General features: G+C 34.3%; 1 protein-coding gene across 1 annotated transcript; it reads left to right on the forward strand.

The window, feature by feature from the left end:
• Positions 1 to 21,019: 21,019 nt before the first annotated feature.
• LOC105781107 (nicotianamine synthase) lies at positions 21,020 to 22,212 on the forward strand. Its single transcript, XM_012605684.2, has one exon. It carries the CDS (start codon positions 21,072 to 21,074, stop codon positions 22,017 to 22,019), a length of 948 nt encoding a protein of 315 aa, XP_012461138.1. The 5' UTR covers positions 21,020 to 21,071; the 3' UTR covers positions 22,020 to 22,212.
• The last annotated feature ends 2,423 nt before the right edge of the window (positions 22,213 to 24,635 follow it).

Consider the following 24,635-nt stretch of genomic DNA (forward strand, 5'->3'; position numbering starts at 1 on the left):
TGTAAAACTTGTTAAATATAATAATCAGGTGATTAAATGGCTTAATTAATAAATAAATAAGGAACTAAGTAATAATTGTACCTAAATTTAATGGATGAGGCGGCACAACAGAAAAAAATAATAAAATAAAACCATTCAATGGCAAAATTGTAATTTTGGTGAAATTAAAATAAAACAAATTTGAAATTGGAAAGTTTCTAGACATTTTCTTCTTCAATTTTCCGTTCAAAACAGACATAGAAGAGAGCTTAATCTTTTTCTTCAATTTTTGCTTCATGTGAGTTCAATTCTTACCCGTTTCTTGTAACTTTTATGTTTTTGAGATTGTTACAATTAGGTCCAATTAGACCTTACCTTAGTGTTTTATTTTATTAAAAATTTTGGAAGTTTCCATTGATAAATATTAGATGTTTTTATTAATAACATGAATTTAGAGCTTTGATTATGTTGTATGATAATTTTATAAAGTGATTTTGTTAAATATTGATTTTAGGATTAAATTGTGAAAAGGTTAAAAATAAAAGGGTTTGTTGTGAAATTATTGCATAAATGGGATGTTTTGAATATCATGAACATTTTTATAGCTTGGGTTTGTATTAAAAATGGTTAATTTGCATGTTTTGGGATCAAGGACTGAATTGAATAAAAGTAAAACTTTAGGGGCAGTTTTGTAAAAATTTCAAAAATGATCAAATTGCATGGAATGAGTTGTTTTATTTTCTAAATTAATATATGGAATGAAATTATTAATTTAGATCAAGGTCGAGTGGAAAATCGAGAAAAATGAAAAATTACCAAAATGCCCCTGAATCTTGGTATTTCTGCAATTTAACCAGGCAAGTTCGTATGAACTGTATTCTGTATAATTTTGATTAAAGTGAATGTTAATTGGTGATTGTTATTATATATATTTGTTTTATTGTTGGAATTGAATTATTGTTGAAAAAATATTATCGAATTTAATACTTAGTTTGGATTGAACGCGAGATTTAAGTACATTCGTTGTAACGCCCTGAATAATTTATTTCTGTTCTGTAAATATTTAACACAAATGAGTATTTGCTTCATTTGTTAAGTGTTTTGGGTGTGTGTGTGAGGTCTTGGGTTCAAGTCTCATTTTTGTCAAATTTTGTTTTTTTTTCTAATCCTAGCCTTACCCTTGTTGAGTGGGCTTATGTAAAATTATCTATTAATCTATATCAGAATGAGCCTGCTGGTTCGAGTGGTAAGGGAGTTAATGTTTTGGGGGTCCTGTGTTTGAATCCCTACACAAGCGTGGAGGTTAATATTTGTCTTGATTGACTGAGAAAGTTTGGATGGTATTGGGAGTTTGTGTGAGTGGGTGGTTGAGATGAAGTGCTAATGATCCTGGTCAAACAGACGAAGTGGCTTTGATACGCTATTCGTAATAATCAGATTTTCAGCGAGACATAATAAAAGGTTCCATGCGTGCCCAAAGGCGTAAAATAATTACTTTGGAGTTGTTTCAAGCAAATGTATATTCCCTCTTTTTTTTGGATAGAGTAGACAAATCGCTCTTTTTTTTATTTTGATATTTCTGGACTGCTAAAATGAATATCTCGAAATTGGATATGTAAAAACAAAGAATAAAAAATTTCTGATTATACAAAAAAAAAAAGATCGAGAAAAAAGATGAGGCCAAAAGAGAAAAATACATAAGAGAAGAGAAAATGAGGATAGAAATAGCAGAAGCTTGGGATAGTCTTTTACTTGCTCAAGTAATAATGGGCGCCGTGTTAATAACCCAATCAATTCCTAGAAAATATATTATATTACCTTCACTGATAATAGTTAAAAACATTGCCCATATGTTATTATTTCAATTTCCTGATTGGTCTGAGGATTTAATGGATTGGAATCGAGAAATGCATGTTAAATGCACTTATAATGGTGTTCAATTATCCAAAACAGAATTTCCAAAAAACTGGTATGAGAGGATAGTGGGGAGTTAGGGTATTTGGGAGTTATCAGGTTTTGTTTTTATTTTTTTTTTCAAAATTCGTTTTTCTCTCACTAAAAAAAAATACGTCAATGTTTTCTGTTTTTCCCCTTTCTGATATTTTCTTTTCTCCTTCTCTACAAACATTTGCTTTGTTCTCCTTCGTTTCGATACATCAATATGTTGTTCAATCGTGTTGTTGGAATTGTCAAGTTTTCCTTCTGATTCGGTAAGTAGAACTCTGTTTATCGCTTCGGTTGGTTTTGAGATAATAGCGGTATTTTGGCAACCTTTATTTGGTGTTTAACCGATAAAATCTGTGTTTAGGTGAAGGTTGTGAGGCGAAAGATTGCACTACAACGGCTTAATTCGAGGTCGTGGTTGTTTGTGTTAGCGGTAAGTCAGTTTTTTTGTTTTTGGCTAATCGTGTTAGACTCATAAATTGGTTGCTGAAGGTTTTGGGTACTATGTTTTTAGGTGTTGGTGGTCTCGAAAGTGGTTTCACGTCGAAAACGTACCAGGTGTGTACCCGAAACACAAAAAATTGAGCTTCGGCTAAAGCCGAAAGTGCATTCTGTCGACGCTACACAGGCGTGTGCCTGGCCGTGTGCGAGACACGACTTTGTGGTGGTGTGAGTGTGGCCATGTGGGCCACACGGGCTAGCAAGTTGGGCGTGTGGGTCACACGTGCATGCCACATAGGCGTGTGGGTTCTGGGCCAGGCCGTATGGGCCACACGGGCAAGGCCAATTTGGGTGTGTGGGCCCATAATTCTGAAATTTTTCCTAGGGTCATACGGGACGTTTCGATTGACTGTGGCCTATCGTAGGGTTGATAAGGGCTAACCAAACCCTATTTCGTGTGCTATGATATTTTGATAGATTTATATGAGTAGGATACTAAATGTATGTCTGATTGTACTGTTTAAGCAAGTAGGTTAAGTCTGTAATTTCTATATTTTTATTTTGTACTTATATTTTGTATCTGTATTTAGGGTGGGATTTGAATACATGGAGGAAGTGATTTGTATTGGTGACATTTCGCTTATATTTTGGCAGCTTGACTACATATTATCTGTAATGTGTCGCATCGACACTATATGGTGTGTAGGGATAGGTGGGTGTTTTTAACCCCACATGGTGTGATGGGATGGATGGAGATGGTGTGTAGAGGATGGGGATAGGACTCACTGCATCTGTTTTGTTTATCTGCTATATGTATCTGTATCTGTAAAGGACTTTAGTCCGAGTCTGAATCTGAATCTTATTGTGTATGTGATATCTGTTTGTAATGCATGTCTATTTCTGTTGGGTTAAACACTGAGTTTACGAAAACTCATGTTTGTTTGTCTGTTCTGTACAGGTAATCCATAGGCTTAGGCGGATCAGTGCGACGGAGTCTCACTGTGACCATGAGATCGTAAACTGACCTTAAATATTGGTTTTAATTATATTAAGGACTATTTTTGGGAGTTTTATATTTATTGGACTCACCAGATTGTTGGTTTTTAATTTCGTTTTGGATGCATTTTTTTTTCTGTATTTGCGATATTTGACTGCAAATCTCGATTTTATGAAAACAAATAATTTTCTAAAAATACGAGCTGGATTTTCAAAATATAACAAGTTTAAGACTTCCGCTGTAAATTATGATTTGGCAACTAAATTAATTAAATAACGTTTTCAATAAAAGTTGTAATAACGAAAATGGGTTACAAAGCTTCAATGAATTCACACTGTTTTCAAATTCCCTTTATTATAACATTACCGGATTCGGCCATAACGTCTAGGCCGAGTTTGGGGTGTTACATTTAGTGGTATCAAAGCCAGGTTACAAAATTCTGACTATCAATTTTGGGTTCCAAGTTTTGTTTTAAAGAATTGGATTTCAAATAATTTGGATAATTTGAGATAGTATGTGGTACACCGAGTCTCTAGCGCCGATCATGTAAGTTTTTCTGAACTTAGATAGTATATGTCGAAACCATCTTTAATTTGGAAAAACGGGGATTGACTTTAAAAATGAAAACGGGAGTCTCCACCGATCTTTTATTAATGTGTGATCGATTCACCATTAAAATGATTTTGGTCTACGAAGTTGAGAAAACAGGTTCGGGAGTCGTTTACGCACGAGGAAGGGTTAGCACCCTCGTGACGCCCAAAATTGGTACCGTATCAGTTGTTTAATGTCTTAGTGTCGAGAATTTAAAAAATTAGAATGCGATCCTTTGAAAAGAAAATTTTAATAATTGAATTGGAAAATAAGACTTACCTACTTTAAAGAAATAAATCGTCACACTCAGTGAGTTAGAGCGCAACGATTCAATCTTCGAAGTTAGATTCATCCTTTTAAAAAAATCATACATTTTGAGAAGGATATTTGATTATTTAGATCATTCGGGAAACCAAAACCCAGTAAGTTAGGGCTCAATTTTCTTAAAATTCCTAAACACCAAATATTTCCTTTATTTAAAAAACGAGATAACAAAATGTCATATCCAGTAAGTTAGGATTCGACATTTTGAAATCTAAAGAATTTTATTTTTAAAAAATGTACGTCTTAGAAATAGATACTTGATGATATAAATTCATCGAGAAGAATTGAAGCCCAGTAAGTTAGGGCACAATTCTCTCGAGAATTATTTAACACCAAGCCCCTTTTTGAATTTTGAAATGAAACGATTATAATATTTTAATGGAATGCAATTCTCGCGAAAAGAACATGATTGGATAACGATACGTATGATGTAAAAGAAGAAATACAATCTATGTTTAAACTAAGAAAAAATTAAATAAGTGTTATACAAATACCAACATTGAATTTAACAACATCATATAAACTTGAACGCTAATAAATATGTGACTAATAAATCCAATAAAATAAAAATGTTTAAACAACTAAATGATTATGTTTAAAACTATGTAAAAGAAAAAGGTTCGAAGTTAATACCACGCTTTCGTTCATATATATGAATACTAAATGTTTGCATATGAATTATATATATATATTTACAAAAGAATCATATAATTTTATAATGAAAATACGATTTAAGTTATTCTAAAATTCCTCATTTAAAGAGATAAATTAACTAATAGATATATTAAAAAACTATGGAAACAATTATAGTACTAAATTTGAAAATAAAGTATACAATAAAATTTTGAAATAATGTTTAATGAGCTTAATATTTTCAAAATAATAGTTTGCAAGGATTTGTGTATTATTTTCTAAAATTATGCTAATAAAAGAAATTTGAAAATAATATTAAGCTAAATATCAAAATAATGTTAAAAAGATTAAAAATGAGAATTAATTTGCTTAAAAATATTTTTGAAGATGAATTTAAATATGATAAAACAATTTTAAGAATGATACAATAATTATAATAAAACATCAAAAAGTAGAGTTTAAATAGGCTTTGAACATAAAAAAACGAAATTAAATGAATAAATATAACAAGTTCCAACTAATAGTGTATAATGAATTTGAAAGTATTAATAATAAATCAAAATAATAATTTACTAAAATTTAAAACTATGGTAACAATGCATTTAAAATATTATTAAGAATCAAATATCAAAACATATGTTAAATTTTATAATAAATGAAAGTGAAACTAATTCTATTTTTTAAAAATTTGTTGAAGTTGAAAAAGAAAATTCGATTTGTATTAAATTGAAATCAATTTTAGAATTAAGGGACTAATCAGGCAATTAAACACAAGCATCAGAATAGTCTCAATCATTACAGAAACGACGCCTTTAAATCTGGACCTAAATGAACATAGAAACAAATACACAATACCGATTACAAATAATTAAAGAAATCCAATCACAATTGCAGTAAACGTAGAGGGGCCCTTAGAATAAATAAACCAAATGACCTATGAAGCGCGGATCCTTCCCGGACCGGGTCACCGCTGGGTCGGGTATTCAGAACGGTGCCGTTTAGGAGTCATTGGATTGACTCTAAACGACGGCGTTTTAATGGCCCCCCTTTTAAACTGAAATAAACCCTAAACTGCCTATCAGTTTCGCTAAAACAAACTTAGGCTAAAAATGAAAAAAGAAAAAAAATGCGCCGCTCTGCGCACTAAGGGCGCTCAAGCGTCCTCCGATCCAAGCCTGGTCTCCGATGATGACGGAGAAGGCCCGAATCGCCACCAGGTAACTTCTAACCCTTTTTGTTATTTCCCTTTTTAACAAACACTCAGTAGTGTGCAAAGATCCAGGAATGAAGAGAAAAAGAAAATAAATAAATAAAATGAATAATTTGCGAATGCCCAAGAAAAAGAAACCTCAAATCACATTTTTAGTATTTTGATCTTTGATTCTGACTGCGTAAAAATATTACAGCACTCGAATCGGTCTTCTTATAGCCCGATTTACAAAATAATGAGAATAAAATAATAACAAAAAAATAAAAAAAGGGTTGCCCTATTCTGTTCTATTTCTATTTGCTGCTGCTTCCATGTGTTGTTTTTTTGCAGGTGTTCGGCCAGCCTGGCGGTACGGAGGTGGCTATACAGAGGCGCGCGTGGCTGAGAGGCGTGGTGATGCACGTGAGCAGGGCAATCACTGACGCTAGATGTCGCTTTTGCCCTAGGGTTTCTAATTTTCTTTTGGTGTTGGGTTGCTGAAGGCTAGGTTGGGCCAGGGTTAGTTAATTTGGCTTAGTGGGTTTGTATTGGGCTTGGGTAAAAATGACTTGGGTCTGGGTAATGGGTTTGTAGCATCTGGGCTTAGGACCGGGTCTAAGGAAGGTTTTGGGCTAGGTTGATTTGGATTGATGTAATTGGACATTGGGACCTTTACTTTGATTTGGTTTATTGGTTCATTATTATTATTATTATTTTGAAACGTATGTGGGTCGGGCAAATTTGGATTACTACAGTATATTCTGAAAACACTGTAGTTAGTACTTTTTGAAACTATATTGAAATAGTTAGAGACTGAAACCTCTGAAAACAGTTCTGAACTTCTGATAATTTATGCATAAAATATCTGCTAATAAAAACTGAAATTGATGCATAAAATTTTATAATGTAGATAAAAAATTGAAATTTGTGATGAGCGCTCGTGGAACTTACGAATGTGGTATTCGTGGTCGTGGTAGAGGCCGTAGGGGGCTCGAGTTGAGTCTTCTTCTTTGGGCAGTATGCTAAATTTAGATAAGAGTGAGACACCAGTTTCGCCTGATACTGAGACTGGGTTTCAAAATCATTTGGCTGGGGACAACGCACTATCCTAAGCCATGTTGAGAGTATTGGAGAGGGCTGCTGGACCCCATTCTGGATCTGAGGATGGTAGGTCGGTAACTGAAAGACTTCAGTCCAATGGTGCTGAGCTATTTAGGGGCGTCACTAGAGTCGCCCCTACTTTGGTAGAGTATTGGTTGGAGGCCACGGAAAGGATCATGAATGATATAGACTGTACTCCCGGGTAGAAACTTAAGGGTGTAGTATCTTTGCTTCGGGATGAGGCATATCAGTGGTGGTTATCGGTTGAGGAGGATACTTAGCCTGATCGTTTGAACTGGGACTTCTTCAAGACTATCATTCAGGGGAAGTATGTGGGGGCGAGCTATGTGGATGCTCGTAGGCATGAGTTCATGAATCTCATGCAAGGTGGTAGATCTGTGGCCGAGTATGAGGCTGAGTTTATAAGGTTGAGCTGTTATGCTCGAGGCATGGTGGCATCTAAGTATGAGAAATGTGTTTGCTTTGAGGACGGTTTGAGGGATAATTTGAGGGTACTAATTGCTCCGTAGAGGGAGCGCGAGTTTTTTATTCTTATGGATAAGACAAAGATTACTGAGGAAGTTAAGCGTGTGGAACGGCAAAATAGGGACCGTGAGAGAGGCAATAATAAGAGGGATTCAGCTATGTGGAGATTATGGTAGGCGCCATCCGGGCGAGTGTTGGAGGAGCTTAAGGGCTTGTTTGAGGTGTGGATCTTTTGAGCACCGTATTAGAGAGTGTCCATAGCAGGCTGATCAGATGCAAGCTTTAGGATATGGTTCTGTACAGTCTCAGAGAGCAGTTCAGCAGCCACCTAGGGGTCGTGGACTGGCTAGGGGTGGTAATAGTATGAGACGAAGGCAGAGAGCACTGGGTAGAGGTGCTAGTCAGCAGGAGGCGAGGCAACTTGCACTGGTTTATGGTACTTGACGTCGAGAGGATTAAGATGCCCTTGATGTTATCACCGATACATTTTTTATTTTTGATGTACCTTATACTACTCTGATAGACATTGGTTCTACACACTTCCATGTAGCTAGTATTGTTTCTGAAAACCTGTGGATTTCTTTTGAGAGTGCTTCTAGTGAGATTACTATACTAAGTCCATTTGGGCAGTCTGTTCAGGTTAATAAACTTTATAAGAATGTTCCGTTAGAAGTGCAAGGGGCTGTAATTTTGGCAAAACTAATACAACTTTCGTTTAGGGAGTTCGACTTAATTATGAGTATGGACAGGTTGGTCGAGCATTGAGCTAGTTTGGATTGAACGACTAAAAGGGTCGTTCTGAGGACCGAGGATGATAAAGAGGTGGTTGTAATTTGTGAGCGTCGAGATTATTTGTCCAATATGATCTCTGCTCTTGTGGCTGAGAAACTTGTTCGAAAAGGGTGTGAGGAGTATTTAGCTTACGTTAGTGTTTTTGTTTCTGGGATTTTTCTATTGGGGATATCAGAACAGTGAGGGATTTTTTAGATGTCTTTCTTGGGGACTTACCCGGTTTACTTTTGATTCGGGAAGTTAAGTTCGGCATTGAGCTTTTATCGGGTACAACTCCAGTGTCTATCGCTCCCTACCGAATGGCATCGAAGGAGCTTACAAAGCTTAAGGCTCAACTTCAAGAGCTTTTAGATTGTGTTTCATCCGTCCTAGTGTGTCTTCGTGTGGGGCACTGATTTTGTTTGTTAAGAAAAAGGATGGGACCATGAGGATGTGTATTGATTATCGTTAACTTAATAAACTGATGGTGAAGAATAAGTATCCACTTCCGAGAGTCGACGATCTATTTGATCAGTTTCGAGGGGCTTCAATGTTCTTCAAAATAGATCTTCGTTCTGAGTACCATCAGTTTAGATTTAAGGAAGTTGATGTTCATAAGACTGCATTTATGACTCGTTATAGACATTATGAGTTCCTAGTTATGCCTTTTGTTTTGACGAATGCTTCGGCTGCATTTATGAATCTGATGAACTGAGTCTTTCAGCCGTATCTGGATCAGTTTATCATGGTCTTCATCAACAAAATTCTGGTTTACTCTAAGACTGAGGATGACCATGATAAACATCTTAAGGTAGTGTTTCAGATACTCCGAGAGAAACAGCTCTACTCTAAGTTGAGCAAGTGTGAGTTCTGGTTGTAATAGGTAACTTTTCTAAGGCACGTGGTTTCTGCTGAGGGGATTCATGTTTATCCGAGGAAGATTGAGGCTGTGCTTAAGTGGAAGCAGCCTAAGAATGTATCTAAAATCCACAATTTTCTGGGTCTTACGGGATATTATCGGCGATTTGTTAAGGGGTTCTCTTTGATGCGTAAGAGTGTTCTGCGCAAGAGTGTTCCCTTCGTCTGGTCTGATGCGTAACAATCGAGCTTTGAAAAGCTCAAGTTTATTCTGACTCAAGCTCCTGTTCTGATACAGCCTGAATCTGGTAAAGAGTTTGTGGTGTATAGTGATGCATCGCACGTCGGTTTGAGATGTGTACTGATGCAGGATGGTAAGGTTGTGGCTTATGCGTCCCATCAGTTTAAGGCACACAAAGGGAATTATCCGATGCATGATCTCGAGTTGGATGTGGTGGTGTTTGCGTTGAAAATCTGGAGGCACTATCTGTATGGTGAAAGGTGTATTATCTACACTGATCACAAGAGCATCAAGTATCTCCTTAACCAGAATAAGTTGAATCTTAGGCAATGCCGATGGATTAAGCTGCTCAAAGTTTATGACTGCACAACAGAGTATCATATTGGTAAGGCCAATGTGGTGGCCAATGCTCTAAGTCGAAGAGCGATGACTGATTTGAGGGTGATGTTCGCTTGTCTTAGTTTATTTGATGATGGAAGCCTGTTAGCCAAGTTGCAAGTTAAGCCAACTTGGATTAATCAGATTCGAGACAAACAGTTAGGGGATAAGTGTCTGGGTTTGCGGTTTCGTCAGATTGAGAGTGGCAGTACTTCGAATTTTGGGCTGAATAAAGATGAAGTTATGTGTTTTCGAGCTCGGTGTAAACTGAAAAATATATAGGATTTTTCCTATAAAATTCATCACATTTTTACTTAAATTTGTTGTTAAAACCAAGTAATTGTTTAAAAAATTAATGAAATATACAAAAATATGAAATTAGGACAAAAAAATTATAAAAATGTGATTTTATACTTTATTATATAGTTTTCATGCATAAAATGGCTTATTTTATATTAATTTGAGCATATTATATTTTAAGCTATAAAGTGGGCCATGCATAACTAAATTAAATAATAAAATATAAATTTATATTTAATAATTCATTTTAAATATTTCATTAATAAATTGGGTTTTAATTAATTAAGTAAATTGATTAATTAAAGTGGTTAAATTATATTATTTGGTCCTCTAAACTATCTACTATTTTTGGACAGGTCTGAGAGTTTTCTTCTAATTGCAAAACCGTCCAAATTAGGGACCAAGTCAACCCAATTTTTGGCTGCACATGCCTGACCATAAATTAGATTTTGGTTTAATTAAACAAGGTCCTTGAAGATTTAAAGAAATCAAAGATTTTCCCCAAGATTTGTTGTTGACCAAGTCTTAGTCCTGAGTTGTGGTGGCACTCAAATTGACTAAGAATCAAGCATAATTAGCCACATTTCCTCAATTCATGGTCAGCCACCCATGGAAGATTCTTCAAAAGATGAAAAATTCTATTTTTAGTAAACTATCCCCCTCTCCTCACCTATAAATAAGACCCTCTCATTCCTTCATTCATCATCCCTCAAGCATCATTCTCTCTTTTCTCCAAACTCTCTTAGCCTTTTCCATTCCCACTTCTAGCATCATCTCTTCATAGAGATTTTAGCAATTAAGCCTCTTAAAGAACCCTTGGTTGGCCACTTTAGAGAGCCATCAGCAAAGGAGAAAAGCAAAGGAACGAAGGAGCCTCGTCAGTCAGAGTCTTGGGTGACAGCCACCCTGAATTGGGTTTAATCTTCTTTTTTTTTTAATTTAATATAAATATGTCTACTATGTGTTCTTTGCTCTTGTTTACAAAAATGATAGCTTAATTTTATTTAAGTTAGGATGATTGTTTTGATTAAATAATATTTATTTGATTTATGCTTATAATGTTTGTGCCTCAATTGATCATGTTTTCAATTAAAATCAAGTCTGTATTTCGTTTATACGTGATTGAGATACACCTAAATTAGCTAAGCGATCCTGACTAGACGATGGCTAATGGACACATAATTGAAATGTGCATGCTCAATTTAGATCCTGACCCAATTAAATTGTAGGTTGCATAACAACTCTGACCAAGCTCTGTTATCTGTATAGTTTTTAGATTTGTGTGATTAAATTGTTTCAAACCTAACACGTCCCTGTTACCTCACACGAATACTAAGAAACTCTTAGTAAATAAGGATCTGTAAAATGCATATTTACTAAGTAAAGGATTCCAAAAGAACCTAATGTGGTTTCCAAACTCATGAAAGATTGAGTTGCCATGGAATATTTTTCCGAATGTTATTAAGCATGTTGATAATAAATTGAGTTTAATTAAAGTAATTGTCCTAGTTTATTTATGTTATAATTGGTGCAAATTGTGTTTAATTTTACTAAAATCTATTTCATTCATATAGTTTGCACACTTAGGATAATTTGCATTAGGGATCATTGTATTTAGTTTAATATATTTTAATCACCACTTCTCAACTATATTGTGTTTTTATTTACCAATTTGTTAATATAATTTTATAAATTAAGTGACTTAGCACAAATACAATCCTTGTGGAGACGATAACTCGATACTTACTTATTACTTGATAATGACTGTGTACACTTGCACAAGCATATGCGTTACAATCAGATCTGTGTGCAGAATGATTCTGATCTAAGGCGGCCGATTCTGAGGGAGGCGCATAGTAGCTCTTATGCTCTGCATCCCGGTGGTAATAAAATGTATCAGGATCTTCGTGAACTGTACTGGTGGCCAAGTTCGAAATGTAAGGTTACGGATTTCTTTGCTCGTTGTCTGACGTGCCAGCAAGTTAAGGCTAATCACCAGTTGCCTTCGGGTTTGCGGCAACCCGTTAAGATTCCTTTATAGAAGTGGGAACGAGTAACGATGGACTTCATTAGTGGGTTTCCCTTGACACCCACTAAGAATGATTCTGTTTGGGTCATCGTAGATCGATTAACCAAGTTCGCTCATTTTATTTCGGTTCGGATGGACTACTCTTTGCAAAAGTTAGCGAAGCTCTATATCTCCGAGATTGTAAGACTGCATGTGGTTTCAGTTTTGATAATTTCTGATAAAGATCTTCGTTTCAATTCTCAATTTTAGAAGAAATTACATGAAGCTCTGGGTTCGAGATTGGACTTCAGTACTGCGTTCCATCTTCAGACTGATGGTCAGTCTGAAATGGTGATTCAGATACTAGAGGATATGCTTCGAAGTTGTGTAATAGATTTCTGAGGTAGTTGGGAGAATTATCTGTCGGTAACTGAGTTCGCCTAAAATAATAGTTTCCAGTCTAGCATCCATATGGCACCTTATGAGGCTCTGTATGGTTGTAAGTATCGTACTTCGTTATATTGGATTGAGTTGGGTGAGCGTTAGGTTTTGGGTCTTGAGTTAGTTTCTGATACCGAAGATAAGGTTAGACTGATTTGGGATCGTCTGAAACCGACTTTTGATAGACAGAAGTCTTATGCAGATCGAAATATGAGAGGTATTGAGTACTCTGTGGGTGACTTCGTCTTTCTTAAGGTTTCTCCGTGGAAGAAAGTTCTGAGATTCAGTTGTAAGGGCAAGTTGAGCCTTAGGTTCATTGGGCCGTATTGAATTTTAAAGCGTGTGAGACCGGTCGCTTATCAGTTGGAGATACCTCTAGATTTGGACCGTATCCACGATGTATTCCATGTCTCGATGTTGAGGCGGTATCAGTCTGATCCATCTCACGTTGTTTCTGTTGAGAAGATTGAGATTAGACCGGATTTGACTTTTGAGGAGGAACCGGTTCAAATTTTGGATCATGATATTAAGGTTCTAAGGAGGAAGTCCACCCCATTAGTGAAGGTTCTGTGGCAAAATCATGTCACTGAGGAAGCCACGTGGGAACTTGAGGACTCAATGTGTCAACAGTATCCTTATCTGTTCTAATCAGGTAAATTTCGAGGTTAAAATTTCTTTTAGGGGGTAGAGTTGTAACACCCTGAATAATTTATTTCTGTTTCTGTAAATATCTGACACAAATGTGTAACTGCTTCAGTGGTTAAGTGTTCTAGGTGTGTGTATGAAGTCTTGGGTTCATGTCTCACATTTGTCAAATTTTTTTTCTAATCCTAGCCTTACCCTTGTTGAGCGGGCTTATATAAAATTGTTTGTTAATCTTTATTAGAATGAGCCTGCTAGTTCGAGTGATAAGGGAGTTTGTGTGTTGTGAGTCTTGTGTTTGAATCCCTGCACAAGCGTGGAGGTTAATTTTTGCCTCGATTGATTGAGAGAGTTTGGATAAGATTGGGAGTTTGTGTGAGTGGGTGGTTGAGGATAAGAGGATAGTGGGGAGTTAAGATATTGAGAGTGGGTGGTTTTGTTTATATTTTTATTTTATTTTTTTAAAATTTATTTTTCTCTCTCTAAAAAAATGACGTCAATTTCTTCTATTTTCCCCTTTCTGATATTTTCTTTTCTCCTTCTCTGCAAACCTTTGCTTTTTTCTTATTCATTTTGATTTTTCAATCTGTTGTTCAATTGTGCTGTTGGAATTGTCAGGTTCTCCTTCTAATTCGGTAAGTAGAACTCAGTTTATCACTTCGGTTGGTTCTGAGATAATAGCGGTGTTTTGGCAACCTTTATTTGGTGTTTAATTGATAAAATTTGTGTTTAGGTGAAAGTTGTGAGGCGGAAGATTGCACTGTAGCGGCTTAATTTGAGGTCATGGTTATTTTTGTTAGCGGTAACTCGTGATTGTTTTTCTGTTTTTGGCTAATCGTGTTAGACTCATAAATTGGTTGCTGAAGGTTTTGGGTACTTTGTTTTTATGTGTTGGTGGTCTCGAAAGTGGTTTCGCGTAAAAAATGTACCAAGTATGTACCTGAAACACGAAAAATTGAGCTTCAGCGAAAGTCGAAAGTGCATTCTGTCGACACCACAAGGGCGTGTGTCGGGCCGTGTGTGAGACACGGCTGTATGGTGCTGTAAGTATGGCCGTATGGGCCACACAGGTTAGGCTAAGTTGGGCGTGTGAGACACACGAGTATGCCACACGGGTGTGTGGGTTCTGGGTCAGGCCGTGTGGACCGCACGGGCAAGGCCAATCTGGGCGTGTGGCCCACACGGGCATGTGGGCCCATAATTCTAAAATTTTTCCTAGGGTCGCACGGGTCGTTTCGATCGACTATAGTCCTACCTTAGGGTTGTTAAGGGCTAACTAAACCCTATTTTGTGTGCTACGACATTTTGATAGATTGATATGAGTAGGATACTAAATGTATGTCTGACTATATTGTTTAAACAAGCAGGTTAAGTCTGTAATTTCTGTATTTGTATTTTGTACCTGTATTCTGTATCTGTATCTGTATTTGGGGTGGGATTTGAATATGTGGAGGAAGTGGTTTGTATTGGTGACATTTTGCCTATATTCTGGCAGCTTGACTGCATATTATCTGTAATGTGTCGCATCGACATTATATGGTGTATAGGGATGAGTGGGTGTTTTTAACCCCACATGGTGTGATGGGATGGACGGAAATGGTGTGTAGAGGATGGGGGTAGGACTCACTGCACCTATTTTTAGTTTATCTTCTATCTGTATCTGTATCTATAAAGGACTTTAGTCCGAGTCTAAATTTGAATCTGAATCTGAATCTGACCGTGTATGTGATATCTTTTTGTAATACATGTCTATTTCTGTTGGATTACATACTGAGTTTACGAAAACTCACAGTGCAACAGAGTCTCACGGTGACCACGAGATTGTAAACTGACCTTAAATATTGGTTTTAATTAAATTAAGGACTATTTTTGGGAGTTTTGTATTTATTGGACTCACCAGATTGTTGGTTTTTAATTTGGTTTTGGATGCATTTTTTTCTATATTTGCGATATCTAACTGTAAATCTCAGTTTTACAAAAACAAATATTTTTCTAAAAATACGAGCTGGATTTCTAAAATATAACGATTTTAAGACTTCCGTTGTAAATTATGATTTGGCAACTAAATTAATTAAATAACGTTTTCAATAAAAATTGTAATAACGAAAATGGGTTACAAAGCTTCAATGAATTTGCACTATTTTCAAAACACTTTTATTGTAACATTACCGAATTCGGCCATAACGTCTAGGCCGGATTTGGGGTGTTACATTCGTAAATTGGTGTATGGTGGTATTGGAGGGAGACATCAACATATTACCCAAGTAAACCAGGGTTCAACATTTGTTGCAAACTCTCATGTTTTACTTTTTGTTTGGAGTGATTGGGTGGATCAGCCCTATGAGCTTCTGTTGATGATGTACTTTTATCCGTAAGTCGTTCTTCGTATGGAAAATCTCGATAAGGTAAACTATGTAATGAATTTGAAATATTTGTTAATTATTGAATGACTAATTCCAATGTATAAGTAATTGTGTTTTGATATGTGAATACCTATTTATATAGCAATTGTGTGAATTGAGACATTGTTAATCAAATAAAAGATGTTAGCATGTGTAATTTAAGTACAATACAAAATGATGTTGAAATGATGTGCTAATATGTATGAATTAAAAAGGTTGACATTTGATAGTTAATTGAAATGGATTGAATTTATATATAAATTATGAATGTGTTGATTATTTGAATTGAAAGGAATATATATATATATATATGTGCAAATATAATAATTGGATATTAGTTATATTTGGAAGTGAAATTAAACCCTATTAACTGTATCGGGCTGAGTCGAAAATAGATGGCATTCTATAGGATAGGAAGAGTTCAGGAATTTCTTCGACTTCGAGTCAATGAGGCACTAGGTACCAATTTACTTTGGTTTAACCGATGAGACACTAGGTGTCAAATGTATATAGATCTGGGCTCATATTACTTCGGATTTATCTGATGAGGCACTGGATGCCAAACTGGTGTGTTGGTTGGATCCGTGTATCCGTCCGAGCCCGAGTCGTGTTAATAGGGGTAATTAAATAAAACGGTATTATGATTGATATTGGATGATATTGTATGAGAATTGAAAATGAGATAGTGATTTGAAACATGAAAAAGAGTTATATACATAAATGCACTAACTTGTGTATTGGTGATGGTGATTAGGCTTATGTCAAGCTTGAGATTATGATTGATGTATATGCTTATGTCTAATATTATACAAATGAAACGGTAAATTCATAATTGAAATATGATATGATGAAAAAGGATTGATGAGTTGAATAATGTACTTATATATGAGAAATTACGTATGTTATGGTTGAACTTACCTATGTTATGAATAAATATATTAATTAGTTAATTGATGTTGTTATTTAAGTTATGTTTAGTAAATAGAATGGAAAATAAGTAAAGGAAGTTATTCGTAGTTTTATGAAAAGGTTAATGATGGTGTATAATGTTTATAACATCCTATTAAGTTAGAAATGAATATATATATGATGTTGATAGACTTACTCATTTATGAGTTGGTGGTTATGTAGTTGATAAATCTTGAGGCATTGGCATAACTTTATATTTAATATATAAAGTTTATTATTGAATTGGAATATTATGTTTAAAGTTCGTACGAGCTTACTAAGCATTCATTGCATACGTAGTTGTTTATCCTTTATTTCATAGATTATCGGAAGCTCGATTGAGTTGGAAACTTGTCAGAGTTATATCACACTATCCATCAGTTCTATTGGTACTTTTGGATGTTTTGATTTTGTTTATAATGGCATTTATAGGTTATTTTGGATAAATGTTGGCATATATGTGTTTTGTTGAGATAAGCCACTTATTTGACTTGTTTTTTGGTATTTTGGTATGTGCACAATTTGCCTTATAATGTTGATGTGTGGAATGATTTGTGGTTGAATGATGAAAGGTAAAATAGTAGTTGAATATGCATATGAGTTATGTTTTATAACTTGGTGTGATTTTATATTATGTTATAGTAAGTGTATATGTATTTGATGTTATTGAATAAGTTATACAACTGGTACCAAATGTTAAATTCTGGCAAATGATTTACATGTGTTAATGCAATTATACATAAAAGTTGGTTGATTTATTGGTTACATGGATTACATGATTAAACATGTTTATAATTGCCATTTGAGGTGCCTAAAGGCATATTGGTTGTATGTGAATATACTATATGTTTAAGACCTAATTTTGCTTGTTTTGGATGCCATAATATGGCTTGTTTATATGCATAATGTTGATTGTAGGTTGACACCAAATTAGGTGAGAAATATGGCTTGTAAAATGGCATATTTTCGTCCACACGGGCAGAGACACGGGCGTGTGTCTCAACCGTGTGTGACATGGCCGTGTGTCCCCTGTATCTTTTAAGAATGCAAGTCAGTATGCTCACACGGCCTAGTACACGGGCATGTGACTTGGCCGTGTGACCAACTCAGAGAGTTACATGGGTACGGACATGGGCTAGGACATGGCCGTGTATCCCTAATTCGAATATCCACATGGCTTGAGTCACGGGCGTGTCTATTGACCATTTGAGTCACACGGCTGTATGACCCCTGCAGCTTTGAAAATTTTTAATGTATTCTAAAAAATTTCCTGAGTTTCCGAGTTAGTCCCGACTTATTTCTAACGCATATTTTGGGCCTCAGTGGCTCGAATAAGGGACAGTATGTATGAGTTTGATTGGTTTCTGACATGAATGTTATGTTATATGAAATGTTGAAATTTCTGTCTGTTTGATCTGTAAACTCTGGTAATGCTCCGTAACCCGATTCCGACGAGGGATACGGGTTGGGGTGTTACATTTCCTTGTCGTATTAAGTGCTTGTAATCACTCCAAATATGTGGTACTTGAGTTATGACAGAGCCAATTGTCAATGTGCCATAATGTTCATTTGCTGCTAAGGTTAAAACTTTTGTTGGATTGATGAAGCTTGACCTTCATCACTTACAACGAGTGCTTGTTTTTGTCTCATTCATGAAATGAATTAATGAATTTATCTTTTTAAAAAGAATCATGTGATAATAATTTGTATCACAAATTATAATAATAATAATAGTAAAATCCTATTTACGAACATTATTATCAAATAAATTATCAAGAGTTAAGTACAATAATAAGGTAAATTGTACTCTTAAAAATTTGTTTGAACCCTAAAGATGATATTGTTGAAAAAATTATCATAAAATAACATGAAAAATAATTTAATTTAGCTAAAAGAATCATTTGAATAAAAATTAAAAAGTTGGTAGAATTAGTGTCATCACATAACTTGTCAAAACAATTTATAATAATAAACAAAAAAAAACGTTTTAAAATGAAAACTTGGAGGTACAATCATGATTTATTTATCTACCATAAAAGAGTTTTTATTATGTGTCACATGTTGGATCAGTGAAAGCTTAATTTGTGAGGGCACCTTCAACAAAGGAGAAAATTCCAAAGCCAAAAGGAAGAGGTAGCAGTGCAATGATAAGGTATCACATGCACTAACTTTAACACAAATTCATCACCATTCAATACAAAAGAAAGAAAAAGGGCATTACCACAATATTATATATATATAAATCAAACAGGGAAGCACTACTAGTGTTTGCTTCTCAGTGGCAAAAGCTAGGGTTGAATTTTTAAATTGGAAGTATATAACTTTCATATCATGGCGTTAAAATGTCAACATTTTCTTTTGTATGTTATGAGTACTCGAATTCGAATATGAGTATTAAGATATCAGAGTTGAATTATATTTATATTAAAAATTATAGGATAAACTGAATTTTTTATTTTTTTATTTTTTTTAGACCCAAAAAAATTCTATTCAAATTTCAATATTATAATTATGAGTTTTACATAAATTTTCAAGATCCTTTTGTAGTTTCTAGAGAAAGGTCCTTCAAACTTCCACTTTGGATAATGAAGGGACAAGTTTAAAGTTGAACATTTGCCCCCTTAAACTTATTTCTTTATAAACTTTATCTCCAAGCAATTTCTCAAATATTGGGAAACTGCAGCTCTCAATGACTTTGTAACTATATCCACAACTTGATTGCTACAATTCATATAGAGTAGTTTTAAGTTTTTTTGTAAGTCTTAGCTTGATTGGCATTAGTATTGTTGTCAGTATAGGAGGAAGTGGGTTCGAGTGCGCTGAAATGCATTATTCTCCTGTTTAAGAAGTTATAATGATATTAATATTAAAAAACTATGTAAAGTTGTGAAATGAAATTGAGTATCATTTGAAAGGGATATATTGTTCACTATGGCTAGGAATTAACAAGCCCATAATGTTTATTTATTTGATTTTGTATGAAATAAAGAGAGCACAAATCTAACTCATCTTAGGAACTTATTTTCAGTGCAAATACATTGCAACCAAACTATTGTGAGGTTCAATTTGTAGTGAATTACTTTCTCGGTGATAAGATATTGTAGATGTAATCACGGTTTTTAATATGTTTTGATTGTTAAAGGAAAAGATCCTTCAAACTTCCACTTTGGATAACGAAGGGACAACAATTTATTTAAGAAATATATTTTTATATTTATATATACATATATTGATAAGATTTTACGAAACCAATGACCAAGTCTCCTGTCATCAGTGTTGTAAGAATTGTGATGGTGATTGAATGGATCATATTATTCATTTTAGATTCAATTATGATAATATAAATTTTTTAAAGAATTTCGTAGAATTCATAAAAAATAGAAATACAATAACAAAATTAACTTAAAGTTTTTCTAATAGGTTTGATAAATTCTTTATCAGTTTGACTGATTTTTTTAATCCACTCATCCCTTTTCTATTTATATGGTATCGGTTAAATTATTGAACATATCAATTTTCAATTCAACTTACTAATCTAGTTTAACCCTACGATAAGCTTGCCATCATAGAATGGGGTGTGTTGTGGAAATTTACATAAAAGAGTGAGAAAGAAAAACTTATTAATTTTATCAAGAACATTTGCAATATGGTCAATTGTGTTGTGGCAGCATGCTGAGTTCATAGTAAGATACATAGAGCTTACGTCTGTCAAATTGAAAATTCAAGTGATATTTCTATTGTTACCTTCTAGCTTTATGCTAGCTTGTAATATTTGTATTTTATTAATAAAATTTTGGGTTATTAAAAAAAAATGAAAATCCAAGTAATTCACTACAACTTGTCAATTTGCATATATATATATATATATATATATATCAAAGGAAGGATAGTGTTTCAAGCTACTTTCAACGAGCTGATGATAATGCTAAATGGATGGTGAAATGAAAATTATGCAGAATATATATTTATGAAATTAATTTGAAGGATTTGACAAGACAAAATAAGAAAGAATGTGAAGAAAAAAAACTAAAATGGGTGTCTTGGAAATAAAGATTACCCAAGAAATTAACCATCTAGTTATTTTCATGTAAATTCAACAATTATACGTAAAAGGATCCATCAAAATGATCAGACCCAGAAATATATATGAAGCAATATTTCATAGCTGACCATCCTTTTCTTTTGACGGAAACCTGGTAAATTAATGCTCCAAGTTAAAAGTTAACCTAAAATTTGAAGTTACAAAAGCTAAAAAACAATATAACCCTCAGCATGGTGTGGTCCCACATTTGGCCATAAATAAGGACTCCAGTGGAGGTACTGAGATTGTCATTCTCTAGCTAGCTCTCTGAAGAGTTTAAAATTGAGTGTTTCTATAGCTTCCTCATAGTGTCGACATGGTTTGGGAGAAAGATCCTTTGGTGCAAAAAGTGTGCGAGTTGTATGATCAAATCTCGAGCCTCGAGAGTCTCAAACCTTCCAAGGATGTCAACATGCTCTTCACACAACTTGTCCTCACATGCATGCCACCAAGCCCTATTGATGTTACCAAGCTCTGCAAAAGAGTTCAAGAAATCAGGTTTAAGTTGATTCGACTATGTGGGGAAGCTGAGGGTCTCCTTGAGAGCCATTTCTCAACCATCTTAGGATCCTATGAAAACCCTCTTCACCATCTCAACATTTTCCCTTACTATTCTAACTATCTTAAGCTTAGCCTACTTGAATTCGATATTCTTAAAAAACACTGCTCAGATTATGTCCCTATCAAAGTTGCCTTTGTGGGTTCTGGTCCTCTTCCTCTCACTTCAATTGTCTTGGCTTCTTTCCATCTCACTACCACCTCTTTCCATAACTATGATATTGACCCTTCAGCAAATTCCAAGGCTCTTCAATTGGTTTCATCCGACCCTGATTTATCTGAAAGAATGTTCTTTCACACCACGGACATAATGGATGTTACATATGCTTTGAAAGACTATGATGTTGTTTTCTTGGCGGCTCTTGTAGGGATGGACAAGGATGCTAAAGTTCGAGTCATTGATCATTTGGCTAAGTATATGGCCCCCGGGGCAGTTTTAATGCTGAGGAGTGCTCATGGTGCTAGGGCTTTCCTTTATCCAGTTGTTGATCCTTGTGATCTAACAGGATTTGAGGTCCTCTCCGTATTCCATCCTACTGATGAAGTTATTAATTCAGTGGTCATTGCTCGTAAAGTTCCAACTACAAAACACACCGTTGAGAACCCTAAACTTCCCAACAAGTGCTCGGACATTGATATGTTCAGTCCCCTACTCAACCATGTGAACCTGATCGAGGAACTTGATATCGAGGATCAACTCTCCTGATCGAATTGCCCCTTTTTAACTCTCATCATCACGTGTTCTTCTATTAGGCCAATTGGATCCTTACATTTTTCATTTGATTTTCGGCAATGTTTTTGCTTATCTACAAATTATATATCTACTATGGATTCTCTGTCTTTTCATATTGAGTATTAATAAATTAGAAGATCCAATTCAGCCCCATGAGGTTCAAAAATTGTTGTCAAGGTGATTGGTACTTCATTGATTGAATTTTTTCTGCTTTGCCTGCCATGATATATATATATATATGAGATATGTACCTATAAGCATGCAAGCAAGTAACTTGTTGTTCACCATCATCCTATGGTCTTACTATATCATTGATTCCTTTAGCTGAAAGGATTTACAATATTGTGATTGAAAAGATTGTAACAAGATCTACTTTACTCATATCACACACACACACACACATCCATACATTCGTGCCCTTATCTTCCTCTTCTGTTTAAAGTTTTTGTTTTTTTAAAACTTATCTACTTTGATAGTGCAGTTAGAGGAGAAAAAAATCAGTTTGAGAAGACATTATTGTTATTGGATGCTGCAGTCATTGAGCAATTATAGATCATTGGTTGTGCAGGTAGCTAAGTATCTTTTATCTATTTATGGCAACTGTCAGCCTGTCGGAAAAACCCTAATTCCAAACTCAATTTTGTCTTTCAGTCTTTGTTTACTTCAAATATATGTATATGGTTGATCCCATTTCTTCCATGCCACAAACTTGATATTGGTGAGATATATAATTTCTTAAATGAAAATCAAAGTGAAAGGGGGTGCCTCTATGTTGAGCTTTGGTATGATGAACTGTTCATATGGTATTTTTAAGTACCCAAGGGCTTTAGAAGGATCTTTAAGCCAATTAACAACACACTGGCAGTCACTTTCAACAACCAAGTTGAATGAATCTTTCCAGCTTGAAGTAGAGATTGTTTTGGATTGTAGGGTTCTAGTCTTATCGAAAGTTTTTAATTAGGTGTAAAAGTCTACTAGAAGGAACTGGACTATGAGTTATAAAGGATGACTTAGAATTTTTTGGACGTGGTTGTTGTGCAGCAAAGGTGAAAGAAAATATATTGATGAAATTGAAGAAAGAGGTGATTGTAGAGACCTTGAGGATTAATGGTAAGTGGGGGTCTAGAATCTGTTCAATATCCATTTTGACCGTCGGATTTGCCTAAATTTTGGCTCTGATTGTTTGTGGATTAATGGCAACAATTTGACAATCGGTATGGTGGATCAATACCCATCAATGAGTAGAAGAACATACCTTAGATCTAAATAGATCTGACGATCAGTGTCGAAGATTAGAGAAAAAAGTTGTTAGAATTTTGGTTCATAGATTCATGATATCCAAAACTAAACTATAGAAGAGAATGAGAAAAAGAACTTGCAATTAGTGCAAGCAATGTGAACAGAAATAGTCATATAGCATCGATTTTAATAGCCCAGTGACTTAAATGAAAACTTTTGAATAGTTTAATGACCAACTTATAACTTTTTTAAGTGACCAAAACAAAAACTTGCCCATAGTATAGTGACTAATTAACGATGTAGTTTACCCTTAAATTATTTTAATGTTTGCAGCATAATATTATATGAGTTTAATATAAAATTTACCACATGAACTTCTTCATTTGTATCTGACCAATATCTATTTTTTTTAACTTAGTTGGTACCTAAACTTATATTCCGTTACCTAGGTTGATACCATTGCACTAACATGGTTAGTTTGTGCTAATGTGGCGCTAATAGCCAATCTGGCTGTGACACCTGACAACCTCTCAATATGCCACTTGACAAACATAAATAATGAAATAAAAATATTTAAAATATATAAATTAATAAAAAAAAGTAATTTTTTTCACATCAAGAATAAACCTAGACAGATTACTGTCTAGATTCAAATGCATTTGAACAACTGTTTGTCTAGACTCATTTGATATATAATTTTAGTAATTTTATGTATTAAAAATATACAAACTTGCTAACAATACATTTGGAATGAATTTAGACAAACAGGTGTCTAGATTCAGATGTATTTGGACATATATTAGTCTAGGTTCAAACTTGATGTTGAAAAAAAGTGTACTTTTTTTATTAATTTACACATTTTAAAATTTTTTATTTATGTTTTGCCATGTAGCATTACCATGTGTCATTGCTATATTGGTTACCAGTGCCACGTCAGCACAAATTAATAGTGTTAGCGTGAAGATACTACCATTGTTGATGGAATACAAGTTCAAGTATCAACTAGGTCCAAAAAAGAGTATCAGCTAGGTATAAATGGAAAATTTTAGGGGGCAAAATATATATTTACCCTATATAATATTATGATGAAAATATTAAAAAAATGTTATAATGTCTATATAAAAATTAATAAACAAAAAGATATGTAAAACTATTAAATATTAAACTAAAAATAATATAAATATTTTAAAAAAATTAAAAACTAATATAAGTGATATTAAATTAAGTTTAAATTAATTATTTATAAATATGAATAAACTTAAATAAAATTAAATTTCTAATTTGAATCAAATTAAATTTGGATAAGTCTCGATTTAGCCTAGCCTTTAAGCGATTATTTGAGGGGAGGGG

The sequence above is a fragment of the Gossypium raimondii genome, chromosome 13 (assembly GCF_025698545.1).
Source record: "Gossypium raimondii isolate GPD5lz chromosome 13, ASM2569854v1, whole genome shotgun sequence".
NCBI classification, from domain to species: Eukaryota; Viridiplantae; Streptophyta; class Magnoliopsida; order Malvales; family Malvaceae; genus Gossypium; species Gossypium raimondii.